Below are 17,981 nucleotides of genomic sequence, written 5' to 3' on the forward strand. Positions count from 1 at the left end.
AGGCAGGCGCTTCAGCAAGGTAGAGGGAGGTTGTATCGGAGCTGACGGATCTGCCGGGCCGCTAGTGCCTCCCCGGGCTTTTCGGTCCTCCGTCTGCAGCCCGGCTCCGGCGGGCAGCGGGGAGGGGCAGGAGCAGGAGCGCGGGCAGGAGGAGAGCGCGTTCCCTGTGGGGGAAAAAAAAAAGGCGGGCTTTTCGTGAGAGGGAAAAGGCACCCGGGGGTGAGGCGGCCACACACCGCACTTCGTTTTCCACTCTATTAACTTTTGCCAAGACCAGGCAAAAATAAGGCTGATTTAAGGTGAAGCGGGGTTCTGGCGGCCTCTGAGGAGGTAGGGATTGCAGGATTTGGACTAGGTTTTTTTAGATGAACGTGACCTACAGAGCCTGTGGTCCAACGGGCTCACCAGAGCTTCCACTTCCACAGAAAAGGGAAAAAATGCCTTTGCCAAACTGCGGCTTTCCAGGTCCACGTCAGTGTTCACCACACATTTCATTACGTATCCGTTATGCTTTTTACATTAATATATAACGCTTTGAAGATCTGAAGTGTCATAGTTTTTGCTCTATTCACTTACTCAGATGAAGCACAAGTGTAGATTTGTGGTGTGTGCTCTTCACATTTGCAGCCGTTACGGAGGTAAATTTGTAGAATATATTTTAATAATTGCAGTATCACATATGGATCTGGCTGCACATAAAAATGCCCCCCTTAAAAATTTATAGCAAAGTTCTCTTTAGTTTGACTTAAAGTCAGTCTCATAATTCAGTCAGAATGTAACTTGCAGAGTCAAACGATGTAAAATAGCATGTGAAGCTAAAGTGTTTATAAAATTATATAAAGATTAAAGGAGCAGAATCAGTGCTCTTTAAAAGAATTATTTAGAAATAGTTACTTCAAAACACTGATTTTGTATAATTTATGGGTACATTGCTAAGTGTTTTGCAAAACATCTTGAAGTCATCACTGCAGTATTTACTGGCGGAAAGGAAAATGAAATTTATTAATGAGAAGTAAAATTTGCTTTTTAAATAGGACCACTTTTTCAATTTTGGGCTAATAAATGTGGTTTAAGGAAAGTAAATGGTATTGATGTCTCAGTTTTATTTCAAGATACAAACCCTCAGTCTTATTGATAAATGTGATTTAAAAGATTATTCTTGGTCTCAGTATTGGGAAAAGTGGTGTTTTTCATCATGGGAGATGTTACTATGTGAAATTATTATGTTACATTGTATGGTAGATATGACTGTATGGAATTACTTGCAGGCAGATTAAGCCAAATTTTGCCTTTTGGCACAAGCCAACAGTTTTTACTTTGTTGAGATCTGATCATATATAGTGAGGATAAAACTTCCATTTCACAATTAGTTTGCTCAAAATGAAATTAAATTTTCTATTAAAAAGATGAAAAACATAGCTACCTATTATTAAAATATAGGGTAAACACAATAATTTAAATCAGAGTATCATGTACATACAGTTAAAGCTATTTTAGGGGTATTGCTTTGCATGTGGTACAGTAATCATTTTAATGAGTATAAGTGAATTATAGATGTGACTTTGTTTTCATGACACTTTAAGAGTGCTTGAAAATGAATTTGGCATTTCATTTAGTTAGTAGTCCAGAGCTGAACTAACCCTTTGTCCTGGATAACTGATTTGACAAGTCAAAATACATTTTGATTTAAAATACAATCTTAACTATAAGTTTTGTTCCGTGTTTTGAATCTTAAACCAACAGGTGAGGCTTCAATGCGTGCACAAATTAAATCAACAACGATCTATAGCGCTGCTGTGCCATGCTGTAGACCTGTGATAGTGTTCCTGTGCGAGTTCGTACTCCCAAACGTTTTCCACACAGTTTAGCAGATCAAATCCTTCTCCCTGCCCAACAGGAAGCTGCAGACCCTACTGCTTGTATGGGTTTCTTGTGACTTTTCTCTTAAAATATTTAGTGCTTTCTTTAGAGATCCTTAGGAAGAGAAACATGAGCATTGATTTGTGGACAAATGTCTGTGTTAGTTTGTAGAAGGAACTGTGGAAGGAAGTACTTGCATAGTTTCCCACTATACAGAATGGTAAAATCTGATTTTTGTGTAATACTGTATGTTCTGAAATCTCCTGTTCTGCATCTGGTGTTGAGCTGAGGATCTGATTTCTATGAGCTGTAGGAATGCGTGTCCCAGTGTATTTGAGACTGGAATCGAGCTCCATGAGCAAAATGCTGCTCTGGCAGAAGATAATGCTGCTGGACAACTTCTGCAGCCTCCAGGGCTGTGCTGGCAACTTGTGAGAAGCCCGAGGCCTGTGCCTTATGTGCATCAAGGTCTTTTTTACACACATTGTGGATTTGTGTTTATTTCCATGCTGCATATCCTCTGAATCTAGGTTCTACTTTTAAGATTCTATGTACTTGTTTTTCCTCTTACTCCTTGCACCATCTGCAATTGTGTATGCACTTTTTGCTGCTTGCATTCAGCATTCCTCGGTGCTGTCTTCACAGTCCAGCTTCAGTCCTTACTAACAGTGAAAATGATGCAATAGTGAAAAGTGGTATGAAGAGAGATGACAGAATCCCGAATCTGTTACAGAAAAAGGCCCTTGGCTTCAGAGTGACCAGAATTTTTCCCCTGAGGCAGCCTTTTCATGTGCCTTAGGGCAAGGAGACTGATCACAGTTCTGTCTGCTGAAAACTGACCAGAAAACGTTAGTGAACTTAAAAGGAAGTGCTGTGCCATGCCACAGACCTGTAATATTAGCACTGTAGGTGGCTGTTAATCAGGAGAGTACTGCTGACGGTGGCTTTGCTGTAAGAGTTCAGAAGCATATTGTATGTATTTCCGATAGGATCCATAGCACAGGTATTCAGAAAGGGATGGTTTGTGCTCCAGTTAGCTCTTAATCTAAAGACTGACCATCAATCCATAGTGAACTGTATCTATTTCTTGATTTGTTACAAACTGCATCACAGTGTATTATGCTGTTATTAATCAAACTTGTAAATGAATTCATTAACTTGGACAGTAATGATCCCCTGATGCTATTATTCTATGTGCCAATTATCAAGCTGGAAACTTTAATCTTTTAAATTTGGGTTGAATGTAATAAACACTTCCCTGCTTTCTCTGTGCAGCTCTTGTACCTCTGTTCATATTGGTAAGTGCTAAGCAACATCGCAATTGAAAATCCTTGACAGTCATCCTTCCATGTTACACTTCATTTAATATATTATGTATCTTTTCTGCTTAATGAAGTAGTGGTGGGAGATTCTTTAAAATGTAAAGGGAAGCTTAGACAGAGATCTGTGTAGTTAATATATTATTGTAGTTAATATGACTTGCAGTTAGAATTGTCACCAGCTACCAGAATATTGTGATGTGACTAGATTTGTTTGGGGAAAAATTGTAAGCTTAAAGGAGGAAAAGCACTGATGCTTATTGTAGAATAAGTTAGTTCGTAGGGAAGATGGAAAACTTTGTTTTTTTCCTCTGAGAATGACCACTGAACAATTCTTAGAGTAAGATTTGAACAGTTGACATTATGCTTCTAGACTTGAAAGTGCTTTCTTTGTTATAAAGTATGTAAACTTCATTATTATTTAAAAAAAATCTCAGGATCATCTTAACAAGTGTACTAGTGTACTGAAGGCAAGTGTACTGTATATATTCATTTACCTTTCTGGTTTGTAGGCAAACTATTAGTTGCATACGAGTTTGTATTAGTTAAATTTGTGGATCACAGTCTGCATGTGAAGATAGCACACCATTCAAGAATCTAACATTAACTATGAAGTCTGGATACTCTGCCATGTATGTTGTCCTTGGTAGTCTTCTTTTACATTGTATATATTGCATCTGAATTGACATCTTAAAGTTAGGCTTCTAAAAAGGGACCCTTTCCCTTCTCCTGTGGACCTCTTTTGAAAAGGCACCAAGTAGCGATCTGAAGAAAACTTGAAATCATTAACACTGAACTATATAAATTAGAAAATGCTTTGAACTACCTTGTTTAAGGTACAAGGACTAGTGTTACATTTGCAATCCCAATGTGATTCTTAGTCACTTTAGATAAAGAAATGGAAAGGAATATAAAGGTCAAATAAAGTTTATTCTTTGCAGAAACACAAACTGTGATCCTCTCTCTTTTAAAAACAAACAATGAGGTATAGCTGTAACACTAAGTATTTCACTGGTAATTCTTATAAAAAGAATACTGCTGCTAAATCATATTAAGATGCTAAGAAATAATAATAATTACCATAATAATGGTACAGTAAGAAACAACGTAAAAATACATGATTTTACAAAAGAACATTTTTGTAATTTCTCTGAAGCATTTAAAAAGTCTGCCATTAGCAGCACTAGTGAAATTTTGACTTGATGTTAACAAAAGGAATAGGCATGTACATGTTTTGTCATGCTATTCATGAAGCTGAGACCCATGTACTGCTTCCTCCTCTAAATAGCTCTTCCAAAGTGCTTTAATAAAATAAGTTTGCTAAAAGTTTAGGACTGAATTTTTAAATACAGTCATGCCTGTAGTCAAGTGTTTAGTTAGAATTTCTATGTAACCTTTTTGTCAAAAGCGTGCTCCAACTAATAAGTTTTTAAAAAATGGATCATTAGTCTGCTTTGTGCATAATTATTTGTCTCATTTTTGGCAGAATTCAAATTTCGGCCATCCAGCATTTTTAGTGTGATTTAGAGGGGTTTTTTGCTGAACGTGGAATCACACCGAGAGGGAATGAGCAGAGAAGAGTTTCAGGTGTAAATTATAAAATAAACATTGTCACTGGGATTTACGTGCACTGAACAATATAGAGAGCCTACCTTTGGTTTAGACTGCAGAAGTTACCTAACCTCAACAAAAATAAAGCCACACAAATACAGACATGCTGAGAATTTCTCTTCAAAGGCTACAAATCATCTAAGTTTTTTTAGCACAGTCAGGTAGTGTCAGGGGTGAGTCCTTCCATGATCTCGTACCATCTGATTTAGTATGAGACTTGCACACCATGCTGGTTGTTTGCTGATCTTGCTAGCTGTAGGTTTTAACCTCTTTCTGCTTTTTTCCAGCATCACTAGTCTGCTGCCTTAAGCCACTAACTGTATTTTACCTAATTTCCTCTCTTCTGTACCTTTTTTTTCTACTTGCCACCACTTCTTCACTTGTTTTTAAATTGATGTTAACACCAATAAGTAAGAAAGAATTACACCCTTTATTATAATCTTAAAAGTGTACAAACACATGGAAAAGAGAAGTTAAACATGTGCAATCTGTGTAACAAAGGAGCTGTGTGATCCTATTAAACAGAATATGGGAAGGTGGGGGTGGTTGTTTATTTCATTTTTGCTAATTAATATATTATTACCATCTTCAGCCTCCTCATGGAGTTCTTCTTTGAGTAAGGTGCCTTTCACAGACCAGTATGCCCCAACTTCTTAATAAACAGAATAAACTAGAAATATCGATAAGTGTGGATATTGCTGTGATAGGAGAAAAAATTAGTTGAACTATATTACCAGTAAATATGATCATCTTAATAAATCAGTCAGTATACTGTAGGTCTGACCATAAAGTGGTTGAAAAAAATAATCTGTAAGTATATAAAAGTGGTAAAGGAACATGTTCCCATTTAGCATAGCAGAGAAGGTGCTGTGTTTTAAGAGCAGCTTAATCTGGAAACAGCGTGTACCCTGCAGATGCTGTATTGCTGTACAGGAGGTCATCTTACAGGAACACAGAAATGGTGAAAGTGCAACTTTGCCTCTGTGTTGCTTCAAGGTCAATTAGTGGAGAGAGAATACCCAGCTGCATAGTCATTCTCAAATTGTATCAAAAATTCAGTTAAGAGTTGTAACTGTAACAGGGAAATGTAATTAATGCTAATACAAAAATGGAGTATTTATGAAGCATTAGGCTGGAATATACACAAAACCATTTATAATTAAGGAAATAGGGATACAGAAATAGAGAAATTAAGTTGTGTCTTCAGGAAGCACTCTTTTAGATGTCTGTAAAAACCAGGACTTGGGGAATCTATGTATAGCTACAGATAAGAATAATTCCTTGGCTAGTGAGGGTACACGGAAGCTAAGGTAGCAATAAAAATAAATACATTTTAACCTAATAACTGTGAAGATAGCTTGTGCGTGTTTACCGTTGTGTTGCTGGATCCCTTTTGGCAGCAGTTATGTCCTGTGTGTGTTTGTGTATGCACCCGAGGTATACTCAGGTACTGTGTGAGTTGCCCGTCAGTTCTGTGCTGTTCCACAACCCACATGCCAAGGGTCTTGAAAGGGAAAGGTGTTAAGTTGTAGAGTGTGTACAAATAATACATCTCGAAGAGCAATAGATTGCTAGGTGTTTGCAAATGGATGAAATATGCTGTATTTTGAAACAGAAGGGTGAACAGTCTTAAAACCCAAATGCTGATTTGACCTACAACAAGAAGCATTCGGCAGCATGTTAGTGTATGATAAGATTTGGAGGGAAAAGGAGTCCTGCTGCTCCCACTTTGCTGATCCTGTTCCTTAAGCTACATTCTGCTTTTGCTCCTACTATAAAATTTCAGAGAAAATCCAGTTAGTATTCACAATGATAGTTCTACTGGACTGCCCCAAGCCTGCAGTGCAGGAGGGAGGGAATACCCTTGTGGCTGGGCTCTGCAGGTGTTCTGTCCAAAGGAGCTGTAACTGCAGCCTTTTGCAGCGCAGCAGAAAGCCGCTGCTGCTACAAAAGCACTTTAATGAATGGGAGGGAACTTGAAAACTTATGTTACCTGTCTTTGTTGTCTAGGCTGCAGTGGTTGCAGTCACGTAGAACTAGCTTAGGGCCGCCTAAATTAATGGTTTAAAATGGCATTAGCCAAGTCTCTGGAACAAATGCAAGCTGTCAAGCCGTTGATCAAATTCTGATGTAGGGTTGCAAGTTGTGTTGAAATAAGAGCTGATACCCTATGCAAGTATGATGCTAGCTGGCATAACTGACAATTTAGTAATCCCAGGCAATTCTAAAATTTTAGTCCTCCTAAATGTCTCATAATCTCTGACTCACTGAATGTTTATGGTAGTGAACTTAAAATAGAGATTTTTAATACTGCCTTTAATTGATGCTTTTGTTTCCTTTGCCTTCTTTTATGAGAGAGGTTAAATACCATCAGTGTTTTTTCTGCATGTGTCATTCATTGCTTTATCTACTTCTGTTATGTTCAGTAATTTCGCCTCCTTTCCAAACAAAATAATGTTAATCTTTTAAATCTCTCCTTGTATGGATGGCTGTCTCTGGTTTTAATCCGTTTATGCCATTCTCTGGTGCTTTTCTGTTTCTAATATATCTTTTTTTAGATGGAAGCTGTTAGTGAGCACATCATTGCTAGAGAGGTCATGCCATACACTTACGTAATGGTTTAATATTTTAAATCTGCATTAAGTGGTGGTTGTGAACGTTTACTCTGTCCCTTAAACTGACTATAACTGTTGGGACTTTTTTTGGCAGCAGTTTCAGTCAGTTTAAATCTCATCAGTGAGCAGTAAAAATCTGTGACTTGCCCATATGTTCATGTCTTGTAGTGGTTCCTCTGACTTCTGTGTGGGAATTGGAGACCCTTTTGGAGCCATTCCCTTTCAAGGTGATATGTGTGGCTTGTGCTGCTGCTTGAGGCGGTGGCCTTCTTCAGGTCTTTCACACTGCCTTTGGAAGCTGTTCTTACTCAAGTTACTTAGCTAGACACTGATCTTGCCTTATTTCCTCCCCCCTCTCCTTATCTTCCCTAAGATTGTCCTTCTCTTGTTATTTAAACTTGAACTTTGCTTTTTTTTTTTGGTACCAGGGTTTCTACTGATAAACTTCAGTGAGACCACATTGGTAAAAAACGAAAATTTTTTTTGTGGATTCCTAAAGATAAAGGACAGCAGTTTCTTGATGAGATACTTTAGGACAGCTTACATATCTCTCCTGAAGTCTAGGCTGCTCTCTGCCTGCAGTTTCTGCATCTACAGTACTTCTTTTTTTCTTTTTTTCCCCAAAGCTCTGCCATGTATTCCTTTCTCTCAGGAGATGAAAGAAGATACTTAGTTTCCACTTCTTTGTAAGCTGTACAAAGATTTTTGGCTGTTCCGGGTCATCAATGAGTCCCCAGGCATTGAAATGACTCCTTGAGAACTATGAAAAAGAAGTAACTGAATGTATAATATTACTTAACTTGAAAGGTGCCTTCCAGTCAGAAGAACATCAGAGCAGATAGAGGATAGACTGGTAAATAGATTGGCACATGTGTTTAAGATACAGAACAGTGTGGGGGGGGAAAAGGCACTCTACAAGTACTGCAAAGTTTATACATGTGACCAAACATTAGAAGAAATAATGTATGAAACATGAAGAGACTGATGTTTCAAACTGAAGTGGAAGTTATGCAATATACTTAAAACCTGTATAGTAGGGATGTATTTTTTTAAAAAGTACCACCTTGTTTTAGAATGACAGAACTTCAGTCTCTCATAGATAAGCTTTCCGTTTAGAGGATTTCCATAATTGCTTGGCACCAGGTAAATAAATGCATTTTGGCTTTATTATGACTAGAATTATCTTAATGTTTTTGAGTAATAGTTTTTAAAAGTGCCATAGTGGAGTGGATATGCTAATAAAACCAGGTAATTTTATTCTTCTTCCAAGGCCTTGGCCATGCTTCCAGAGAAAAGAGGATAAAATGAGAAATTTAATTCTGCATAAAAATAGCTGTAGTCTTGGGCACAGGAGTGCGGATCTACACAGTCCATTTAAGTCAATGTTAATACATTACTATTTTTACACAGGTGTATCTGAACCTTCTTTTATTGCTAAAAGTGAAGATCGTTTGTTTAAACATTTATTTGAAGACTATCAAAGATGGGTTCGTCCAGTGGAACGCTTGAATGACACAATAAAAATAAAGTTTGGTCTTGCAATCTCTCAGCTAGTAGACGTGGTATGTATAGTAAATCTATTTCTTTTTTTCCCCCCTTCATTCTTAAAATTCTGGAACATGTCATATGAAATAATTGTGCATATTTTAGCTTAAACACAATAGATTAGACCTCTAAAATTATTATCAGTGTAATAAAAAATGCCTGTAGATGGGGGCATGAAGAAGTAATTGTAATGAGGCTGAAAAGGCAAATGGCTCTTGTGTTTAAAGGAGTTTTCAGCACAGAAAAAATGAGTTAAATTCTTCAACCTAGGGAACTGTGTTTTAATTTATTTATTCAATGGTAAAATAACGTACTTTTAAACATTATCAATCTAATTTCTGTAAAATTCAGGAACACTTGCAAATACTGCTCTTTTCTACCTTCAGCAGCAAAAAACCCTCTAAGCCTTCAAATCACTTCCATAGTGATGCAGATTATCTCTTGGCATTACCTGTGATGTAAAAGAAATCAACCAGAAGGGGAAAAATACCACTTTTAACAGTTAAAGAATCAAAAGTCATAATTGCATATCTTAAGAAGTTCTCATATAAACATACTTAAAAGTGACTGGAATGCTTTTAGAAGTGTGGTTTTTATTTTACATTACAGACCTCTGTGGACTAAAGCCGTTAGTAACTATGAAGGTACTGTACAGATTGTTTTTTCATTAAATCTGCTTTATTTTTATAGGATGAGAAAAATCAATTGATGACAACAAATGTCTGGTTGAAACAGGTATGTGTAAAATATTGATGAAAAATTCTGGTGCTTCATAACTGCCAGTCAGAAGTTGGAAGAAACTTTTGTAATTAATTGTATATTCAAAAAAAACATTAGTTGTAAAGATACTATGTAGAATAAAAATACACGCCACAAAATATTCCTGGAATTGCTTTAAGGGATTAACTGTCATAAAATTAAAAATAAATAAATAAAAGAATAGTAAATAATTTACCTAATTAAGGAGATTTGATATGGCATTGCCTGGCCACTTAATATACGAAGATGTGTGTATCCAACTATAGAAGTTACTGCTTCAGTACATAAGTTTTCTTTCAAAAACTGTATTAAAACTATAAAAACATATATAACTATAAAACCATATAAACAAAAACTAATTATATTTCTTTCAAAAACTATATTAAGAAATATAGAAAACTATAATAAGAAATTACTGTGTCAAACTATATTAAGAAATGTGTTTGTGTAGTCTTTTCTATAATAGTTTGACAATCTTTCTTTTGTGGGGTATTTGAGATTATTGGATAAACATCACTGAAGAGTCTCAGTTTCAAAGTTGTATATGCTTGCTGTAATGAGCTGCTTTTTCCTCTTAAGACTATTTGTTTATGGGCAGGAAAAAGCTGCAAGCTTTATAATAATCAAAGTCCAGTGCTTAACTTAGTGGCCACTATTAACTTGGGAAATGCTGCTCATAAAGCATTCTTGATTTAATTTTGAAGAATGTTTGAAGACCCTGATTATACTTTCTAGCTTACTAAATTACTTTTGTTTGGGCTACTTCCTTTGTGTTTAGTGCTGTTGTTGTTGTTGTTTGTTTTATTGTTTTCTTTTCCTGTTGCTTCTCATTCCCTTCTCCAGTAACTGTAATATCAGGCAGTTTTTCTTTTCAGGAAAACTTTGAAACAACTCAACAAGTATGAGATGGCAATATGTTGATGATAACATTTTGAGCCCTCTTAATAGTTTCTGCAGAACTTGTTGCAGTTGATAATTCAAATAAAATAAGAACTGACTTGAATATGTATTTAAAATTCTGTGTGACTGTGAATTCTTAGAGACTTATTTTTTTTCCTCTTTAGCTTTTAGTTCAAGTGTAACATTGCCTAAGTGTTACTATGCTTTTAATAGTGCTATTTTTAGTGTTACTGGTAGAAATAGGAACAACTGTCTTGAGAGAGTTGAAACATGGCTTTTTTTGTGATTAAAATGTTTAAAATGCTTCTGATCAGCTTTCAAAATCATTGATACTCATTCAGAACAAGCTTTTTTCTAATTTAATTGTCTATATGTTATAATAGCTCTGAATTATGTATTCATGCTCTGATACAGAATTTTAGTGTCTTAAGTTCTGTACAGAAATACTGTCAAGTGGCTTTTACAACATAAAATAAATATTGGATGAGGTAAGTAGATTTTTTTTCAGCATAATTCACTGTTGTATGCAAATTTTAGAAGCCAGTTTGATGTTTGGTTTTTTTTTTAATTACCTCTTTATCTATTTTCATCCAGTCTTGCCCTGCTTAATTCAACTTCACAGTAATGATTTTTACATCTTGAATCCACAGGAATGGATAGATGTAAAATTAAGGTGGAATCCTGAAGACTATGCTGGAATAACGTCTATACGTGTCCCATCAGATTCTATTTGGATTCCAGATATCGTGTTGTATGACAAGTAAGATTTTAATCTTTTAGTAAAATACAGTTACTTTCTAACTTCACTGTCCAAGCTGCTTCTGGGAGGCTGATTGGCTAGATTGTGTGCACATTCAGCAGAGCTGAGAATGTGCAGAAGAATTTGTCAGTGAATCGAAATGGATTCTGTTGCCATGTTAAATGGTTAAATCTTTTGCTCTGCTTCTGTATGAAATTTCTGGTCTCCTTGAAAAGTTTATTTGCACTTCTTCCTGTAAACTTTTTTTTTAATTAGTAAACAAAGTCTTGCACAGTGTTGAGTACAAACTAATAGTGTAGAGCAATGGCAGGGAAGCAACTAATTGATGCTGTTGTAAGTCATACTCAGCATGACTTGAAAATGAAGTACACTCAACTGGGTTGGCTTTTTTTGAGAATTAACAGATCTGAGAAGCAATAGCTTTTGAATTAAAGTTTCTGCTCAACTCAGCATATACAATGCTTTTACACTTCCTGACTTACTGAGTCAGGACAAGAGGCTGTTGCAGTAATTGTAAATTCAAGTTTGGAGGTGGCACACAAGTACTATTTTACATGTTTTGTGACCTTTTTTCTTCAATAATTTTGATATGGCCAAATTGGAAAGTATTTATGCTGTATTGCCCATAGAAACACCAGAGTTTGGTCGTGCTGTTAAAGGTCAGAATTTTTACAATGCCTTGCATACGTTGTTGGGACCACAGAAAGGTGCACAGATCTTTTCATTACTTGAAAATATTCTTCGCTCTTCCAAAGCTGTTTACCTGTGTGAGATTCAGATTAAAAAAAAGTTGACTATGAACGTAATACACAATTTTGGCTAAGAAGGGGGAGAAGGGAGAAACAGCTTAAATAACAATAACAAAACATAACACCCCTTCACACCACACACATCCCCCATTGTAATTGCATGCATGTGTCTCTCTTCTTTCAGTGCTGATGGACGTTTTGAGGGAACAGCTACAAAAACTGTGGTAAAATATGATGGCACCATTGCTTGGACTCCACCAGCAAACTACAAAAGTTCTTGTACTATTGATGTAACCTTCTTCCCCTTTGACCTCCAAAATTGCTCTATGAAGTTTGGCTCCTGGACTTATGATGGCTCACAGGTTGATATAATTCTTGAAGATTATTATGTAGACAAAAGAGACTTTTTTGATAATGGAGAATGGGAAATAGTGACTGCAACAGGGAGCAAAGGAAATAGGACTGATGGATGCTGCTGGTATCCTTTTGTTACTTACTCATTTATAATTAGACGTTTGCCACTTTTTTACACGTTGTTTCTCATTATTCCTTGTATTGGGCTTTCATTTCTAACTGTCCTTGTCTTCTATCTTCCTTCAAATGAAGGTGAAAAGATTTCACTTTGCACTTCAGTACTGGTATCTTTGACTGTTTTTCTTCTTGTTATTGAAGAGATTATTCCATCATCTTCCAAAGTTATCCCACTTATAGGAGAGTACTTGGTGTTTACTATGATATTTGTGACGTTGTCCATTGTGATAACTGTCTTTGCTATCAATATTCATCATCGTTCTTCATCTACGCACAATGCTATGGCACCATGGGTTCGCAAGATATTTCTTCACAAACTTCCCAAGCTGCTTTGCATGAGGAGTCATGTTGATAGATACTTTGCTCAGAAGGAGGAAACAGGTAATATGAATGGATCAGAATCATCTAGGAACACCTTGGAAGCAGCTCTAGATTCTATCCGATATATTACAAGGCATGTTATGAAGGAGAATGAAGTTCGTGAGGTGGGTGTATTAGTCATATTACACTGATTTTCTAAAGCTGGAAATTAGAAAATGAAGTAATGATTTACTCTACAGTTGTGTATTTAATATGTGCTATGGGATTTCCAGCTTTTGTACTTCACTGAAAGCCGTATAGTTGTGTTCACTGGAAAGAAGTACAAGTATGGTATGATACTGGCAATTCGTGTAGATATTGCACAGATACAATACACTCCTTAGGTTCTTTAAAGTCTTTTGCTTTGTTCTAGAAGTAAGCTCATGTGGTTGCACATTTGCAGAGATACTTGTCAGTTACAGGAGCATGTGCCATAAGGTCCCTACAGTGCAGCTGGATGTTATTTTCATGATGAGAGAAGTAGGTATTTTTCGTTTTGATGTTGTACCTGAAGGCTATCTGAAAAGTGCATTTGGCTTATGTTTTCAGAATAAATACTGCTAAGCCTTATTTTGCAGCTTTCAATTAAAAATAAAACCAATTTTTAATTCCCTAACTTAAATTAGTTTGAATACAAACTGTAGCCATATGCTGGTCATTTTGTGCTGAGATTGAACATGGACTAAGTGACTTCTTGAGTGTTGTCTTCTTGCCTTATTATGATTTGTCTCTAGATTATAGCCAAAGATGTCCAAGGCTTTTTTTTTTTTTATTATTATTTTCAGTCTGTACATTTGCACTCTGAACTATCCTTGATGGTTATTTACACCATTTGGGTAAGAGCATTATGAGTCTCCTTTCTTTCTGTGCTTTTTAAACTAGCACTGTTGGAACAGCTGAGACATAAATGCCATTTTCAGGCTAGTGTAGAAACACGGAAGTTTATTGTGTGGTCTCACGATTCTGCTAGCTGTTCCTGATGGCAAGGCCTGAGATTCTTTCAATTTACCCAGAAATGACTGTCTTCAGAAGTTACTGTTTACTGAGAGCATGCTCTCATATGCGAGTCAAGGTGTAAGCTAAGTCTTCTAGTGTACCTTCTCAGGACTCAATCTGACATTATCACAAGGGATCCAGCCCAGATTTTGAATGAATGTATTTACTGTACTGTTAAAACAGCATCTAATAACCCTGCATTGTATAAAATACACAAATTATGAAATATATAATTTCCTGTAAATTAAGTGTTGGTGTTCTTTCTCTCACTGAACTTTATTTGACAGTGAGTGACAAGAGAGGTGATAAGTATTTTGTCAAGTATAATGTTGTTGTGACTCTAAACCTCTGAAATGAAAATACAGCCGACTAGGCATTCATTTGTCTCTTATTATTTGGGCTCTGAAGAATGCAAGCGTTAATTGCAAAATGTTGTGAAGAAAAACTACCCAACTAGTGCTGTTGTAGCCTTACCTCTTAGAAAGCAGTAGGCTTGGGAAACATGGATAGCTCCAGTCTGAGTCAGTCAGTTGCTTGGCAGGGGTTTAGTTTGCTCTCACAATTTCCTGCTGTACTGGTAACACTGCCTATAGATGTGAATAATCCCATCAAAAAGGAAGTCTTGAAAGTACTGTGAGTATTCTCCCTCGTGCGGCAGTAACTACACAGCTTTCAGATCTTGTGTGTAACACAACAGCTGCTGTCTACTGTTTGAATTTTTTCCTTTGGTGGTGTTTGTTGGGTTTTTTGGTGGGTTGGTTGTTTGGGTTTTTTGTTTTGTTTGGGTTGTTGGTTGTTGTGTATAGAATTTTGGTTGGTTGGTTGTTTTTGTTTGGGGTTTTTTGTTTGGCTAACTTTTGCTTCTAGCTAGTGCCTGGGAATTATTTTTATGATGAGGCTGTGACCTGAATCCTAAATTCTGCAGTATGTTGGAAAATTGCGTAACCAATTTAATCTCTCTGTAGTTGATGATGTTCAGTGCTTGTCAGGGCCAGTTTCTGTACTAAAATCTAGTACTATTGGTCTATATAGCTTATAGAGGGGAGTTTGTTGTTCCTGTTCTAGCTTACAGTACAATTATAAAAAGTTACTGAAGGGGGTTGTTACCAAATGGACCTGATTGGAAAAAAGTGTACTGTGAAGTGATTAAGAACTGCAGGGTTTTTACCTGTTCTCGAACAAACTGAACAACTCCTATTCTTTTTGTTTCTTAGGTTGTTGAAGACTGGAAATATATTGCTCAGGTGCTTGATCGAATGTTCTTATGGAGTTTTCTTCTGGTTTCAATAATTGGATCACTTGTGTTATTTATTCCTGTTATTCATAAATGGGCAAGTATAATAGTGCCTACACATATAGGCAGTACAAATGCATAAAATATTTTTTGATCTGTCTCCTGCTAATATGGCTCTAAAAAGTTTTGCAATAGCTCTATTTCCATGCACGTTCTTTCTAGACATGTTTCTGATAAGAGTTAAAAAAATATCCAAACCCAGAAAATTAAGTTTCTATTAAAGCATGGCATTCCTAGGACACATAGAAGCCAATTTGCTTATTGCCAGTCTACTAAGTTACTTCCAAATCAGGTCAGTATTAAAAGGACATTCTCAAGCACTTGCATGTATGATAAGTCAGAAAATCAGACACTGAAGCCTACAGGGAAATAGAAGGATTTAAATTTTTTTTAATTAGGATCACTGTAGTCCAATTATTTAGTTACTATATAAACTGATGTGTTGAGTATCAAATATTCGCAGATATTTACACAGTAGAGTTGCTAATTTCAATTTATAGTATACAAAGGAGAATTTTAATCAGTTCTTTTGAATGTGTTGTGGAAGTATAAAGTTTCTACAGAGTAAATTTAAAATAATAATAAAAATACCAGTTAAATTTCCTGTATATTCAACATATAAGTAAAAATAGCGATTTGGCTAAGTTCTGCCTATATAAATTTTCAGTGGAATTTGCCAGTAAATTTAAAACCTTGTTAATTCTGTCATACTAACATGAACATTTAATACAATAAGCCTTAAAATGCCCACAGGACTCATGTATATCACTATCTCTGTATCAGCTACGGAAAAGAAGGCAAAGGCAATTAAATGAGTTGCCCAGTTTGCACAAGTATTCTAATAGATGGGGACATTCAGATATCTTTATTCTTGATGAAGAATTTGATACAGTTTGTCAGTTGCAAACATGTTAATAATTTCCTGCCTTTGTGTGTTTCTCAGAATTAAGTTTTGAAGCACAGGTAGAAGGAATTTGGGGAATGCCTTTCTGAAGGAAATTAATATAGTATTATTCCATTAATATAATTATTTTAACTTTCTCGCTATTACTAAGATTAAACAATGCATCCGTGACTTTTTCTGTGTGGCAGTTGCAGAAATATTTTCTTCTTCAAATGCAAAATTTGTTTTTATAGTCCTCCTTTGGTTTGAATTACTGAAGTTTACTCTTACCAGAACAGAAAGCAAAGTAAGTAAAGCTATAGATTAGCTATATATTTTTTTTCCTAATTCCCTACCTCATCTCTTTCCCCTTGTTAAATGATGTTTGTAGACTGCCCAATTGTATCATAAGGTGATTGGCAGCATACTGGCCAATGGAGTTCCAGTCTTTATACTATTAACTCACAGTTTTTGCAAATGCATGGATTTCTTTTAGTCACTTCTACAATCTGATCATGATAACTACAGATAAGATAGCTGACACTAGAATCCTTGGGGTGTTCAGCTTATCAGGTGTGTCTGCAACAAAATAATTCTAATGGTCTCAAAAGCACGGCCCTTTACTTATGTAACTTGTTTCTGAACGTGTTGAACTGTAGCTAATGCTCTCTTATACAGGTTTTTGTCAGTTGGTCAAAATAAATTGAAGAAGTGCGCAATTTTCAACAGCTTGATTCTCTTTATTTTCATAAATGTTACATCACATGATACACTGTATTTTCAAAAAGTTTCCAGTTCGGTACAGAGAGAACAGTTCATATTTTTACAAAATATTTACTCATTACAGTATTTTGTTGCATTTTTTTTCATTCATGCTCTTAAATTATCTGCAGTTACTGATTAAAAGAAAATAAGATGTGTGCCTAAAAAGCAATTTTAGCATACTTGACAGAACTGTTTTGGATCTACCTGCCTTCCCTCGTCATAAAACACTTTGCTATAGCAGAATGCTTCTGTATCCAAATTATCCTTTCAAAGTATTTTGATCCTTTGCATAACCTGCAGACTGCATCTTAGTGTGTGTCACTTGTACACAGTTTTCAACATTAGTAGGCTTGAGTAGCTTGTTTTTTCTGACAGTCTTCTCATACATTGAAATACGGGGATGCACAGAGTTTACATTATGACTGCTTCATTACCATCATCTATTATTTACATATTTGTTTTCCTTTGTAATAAATCTGCCCATGGTCCTTTCCTCGCACTGTTTGAGTCAGTTTGTACACCAGGTGGCAATATCTGCATTCTAGCAATTTAGTATGTATGGTTCCTAAACCATTTCATCCTCGTAAGGGTATTCATTGAACTCACTATGAACTTATTCCCAGAAGATCCTGTTATGATATGAAGAGACTTGGCACCAAACTTGTGGAAACAAATCTAGTAGCCCAAGGTATTCAACTTGTCTTGACTTCCTGAATATTCATGTAATTTTAAGCTTCTTTATCAACTACTTCTTAAACCATTCCTATAAAGTTTAATGTACTACCTACATCTTTTCAGATATTGCAAAAAAGTAGCTGTCAAGCATAGCTCATCTTAATTTGAGATTAGCTGTCAAAAAGTTCAAATTTTTTATTTTTTTTCCCACATTTTTAACAAAGCCTTCGTGGTCAAGCAAAGTTGAGGCCAAGAGAGATCCTTATTCTACTACACATAGAAGAGACATCACATGCTGGGGTGGGGGTGCAGTTGGTTTGCAAAAGTTTTATTTGATTTCACAACATACTATTTAATCT

General features: G+C 35.9%; 1 protein-coding gene across 1 annotated transcript; it reads left to right on the forward strand.

Moving 5' to 3' along the window:
• Positions 1-8,815: 8,815 nt before the first annotated feature.
• On the forward strand, positions 8,816-15,381 carry CHRNA5 (cholinergic receptor, nicotinic, alpha 5 (neuronal); the record flags this gene model as incomplete). Its single annotated transcript, XM_010183032.1, has 5 exons — positions 8,816-8,967; positions 9,641-9,685; positions 11,260-11,369; positions 12,303-13,134; positions 15,220-15,381. Coding segments are annotated over 5 exons (1,301 nt in total), but the record flags the coding sequence as incomplete, so codon positions are not given.
• Positions 15,382-17,981: the final 2,600 nt, after the last annotated feature.

Source organism: Mesitornis unicolor, unplaced genomic scaffold (assembly GCF_000695765.1).
Source record: "Mesitornis unicolor isolate BGI_N332 unplaced genomic scaffold, ASM69576v1 scaffold44444, whole genome shotgun sequence".
In the NCBI taxonomy this organism is placed as follows: Eukaryota; Metazoa; Chordata; class Aves; order Mesitornithiformes; family Mesitornithidae; genus Mesitornis; species Mesitornis unicolor.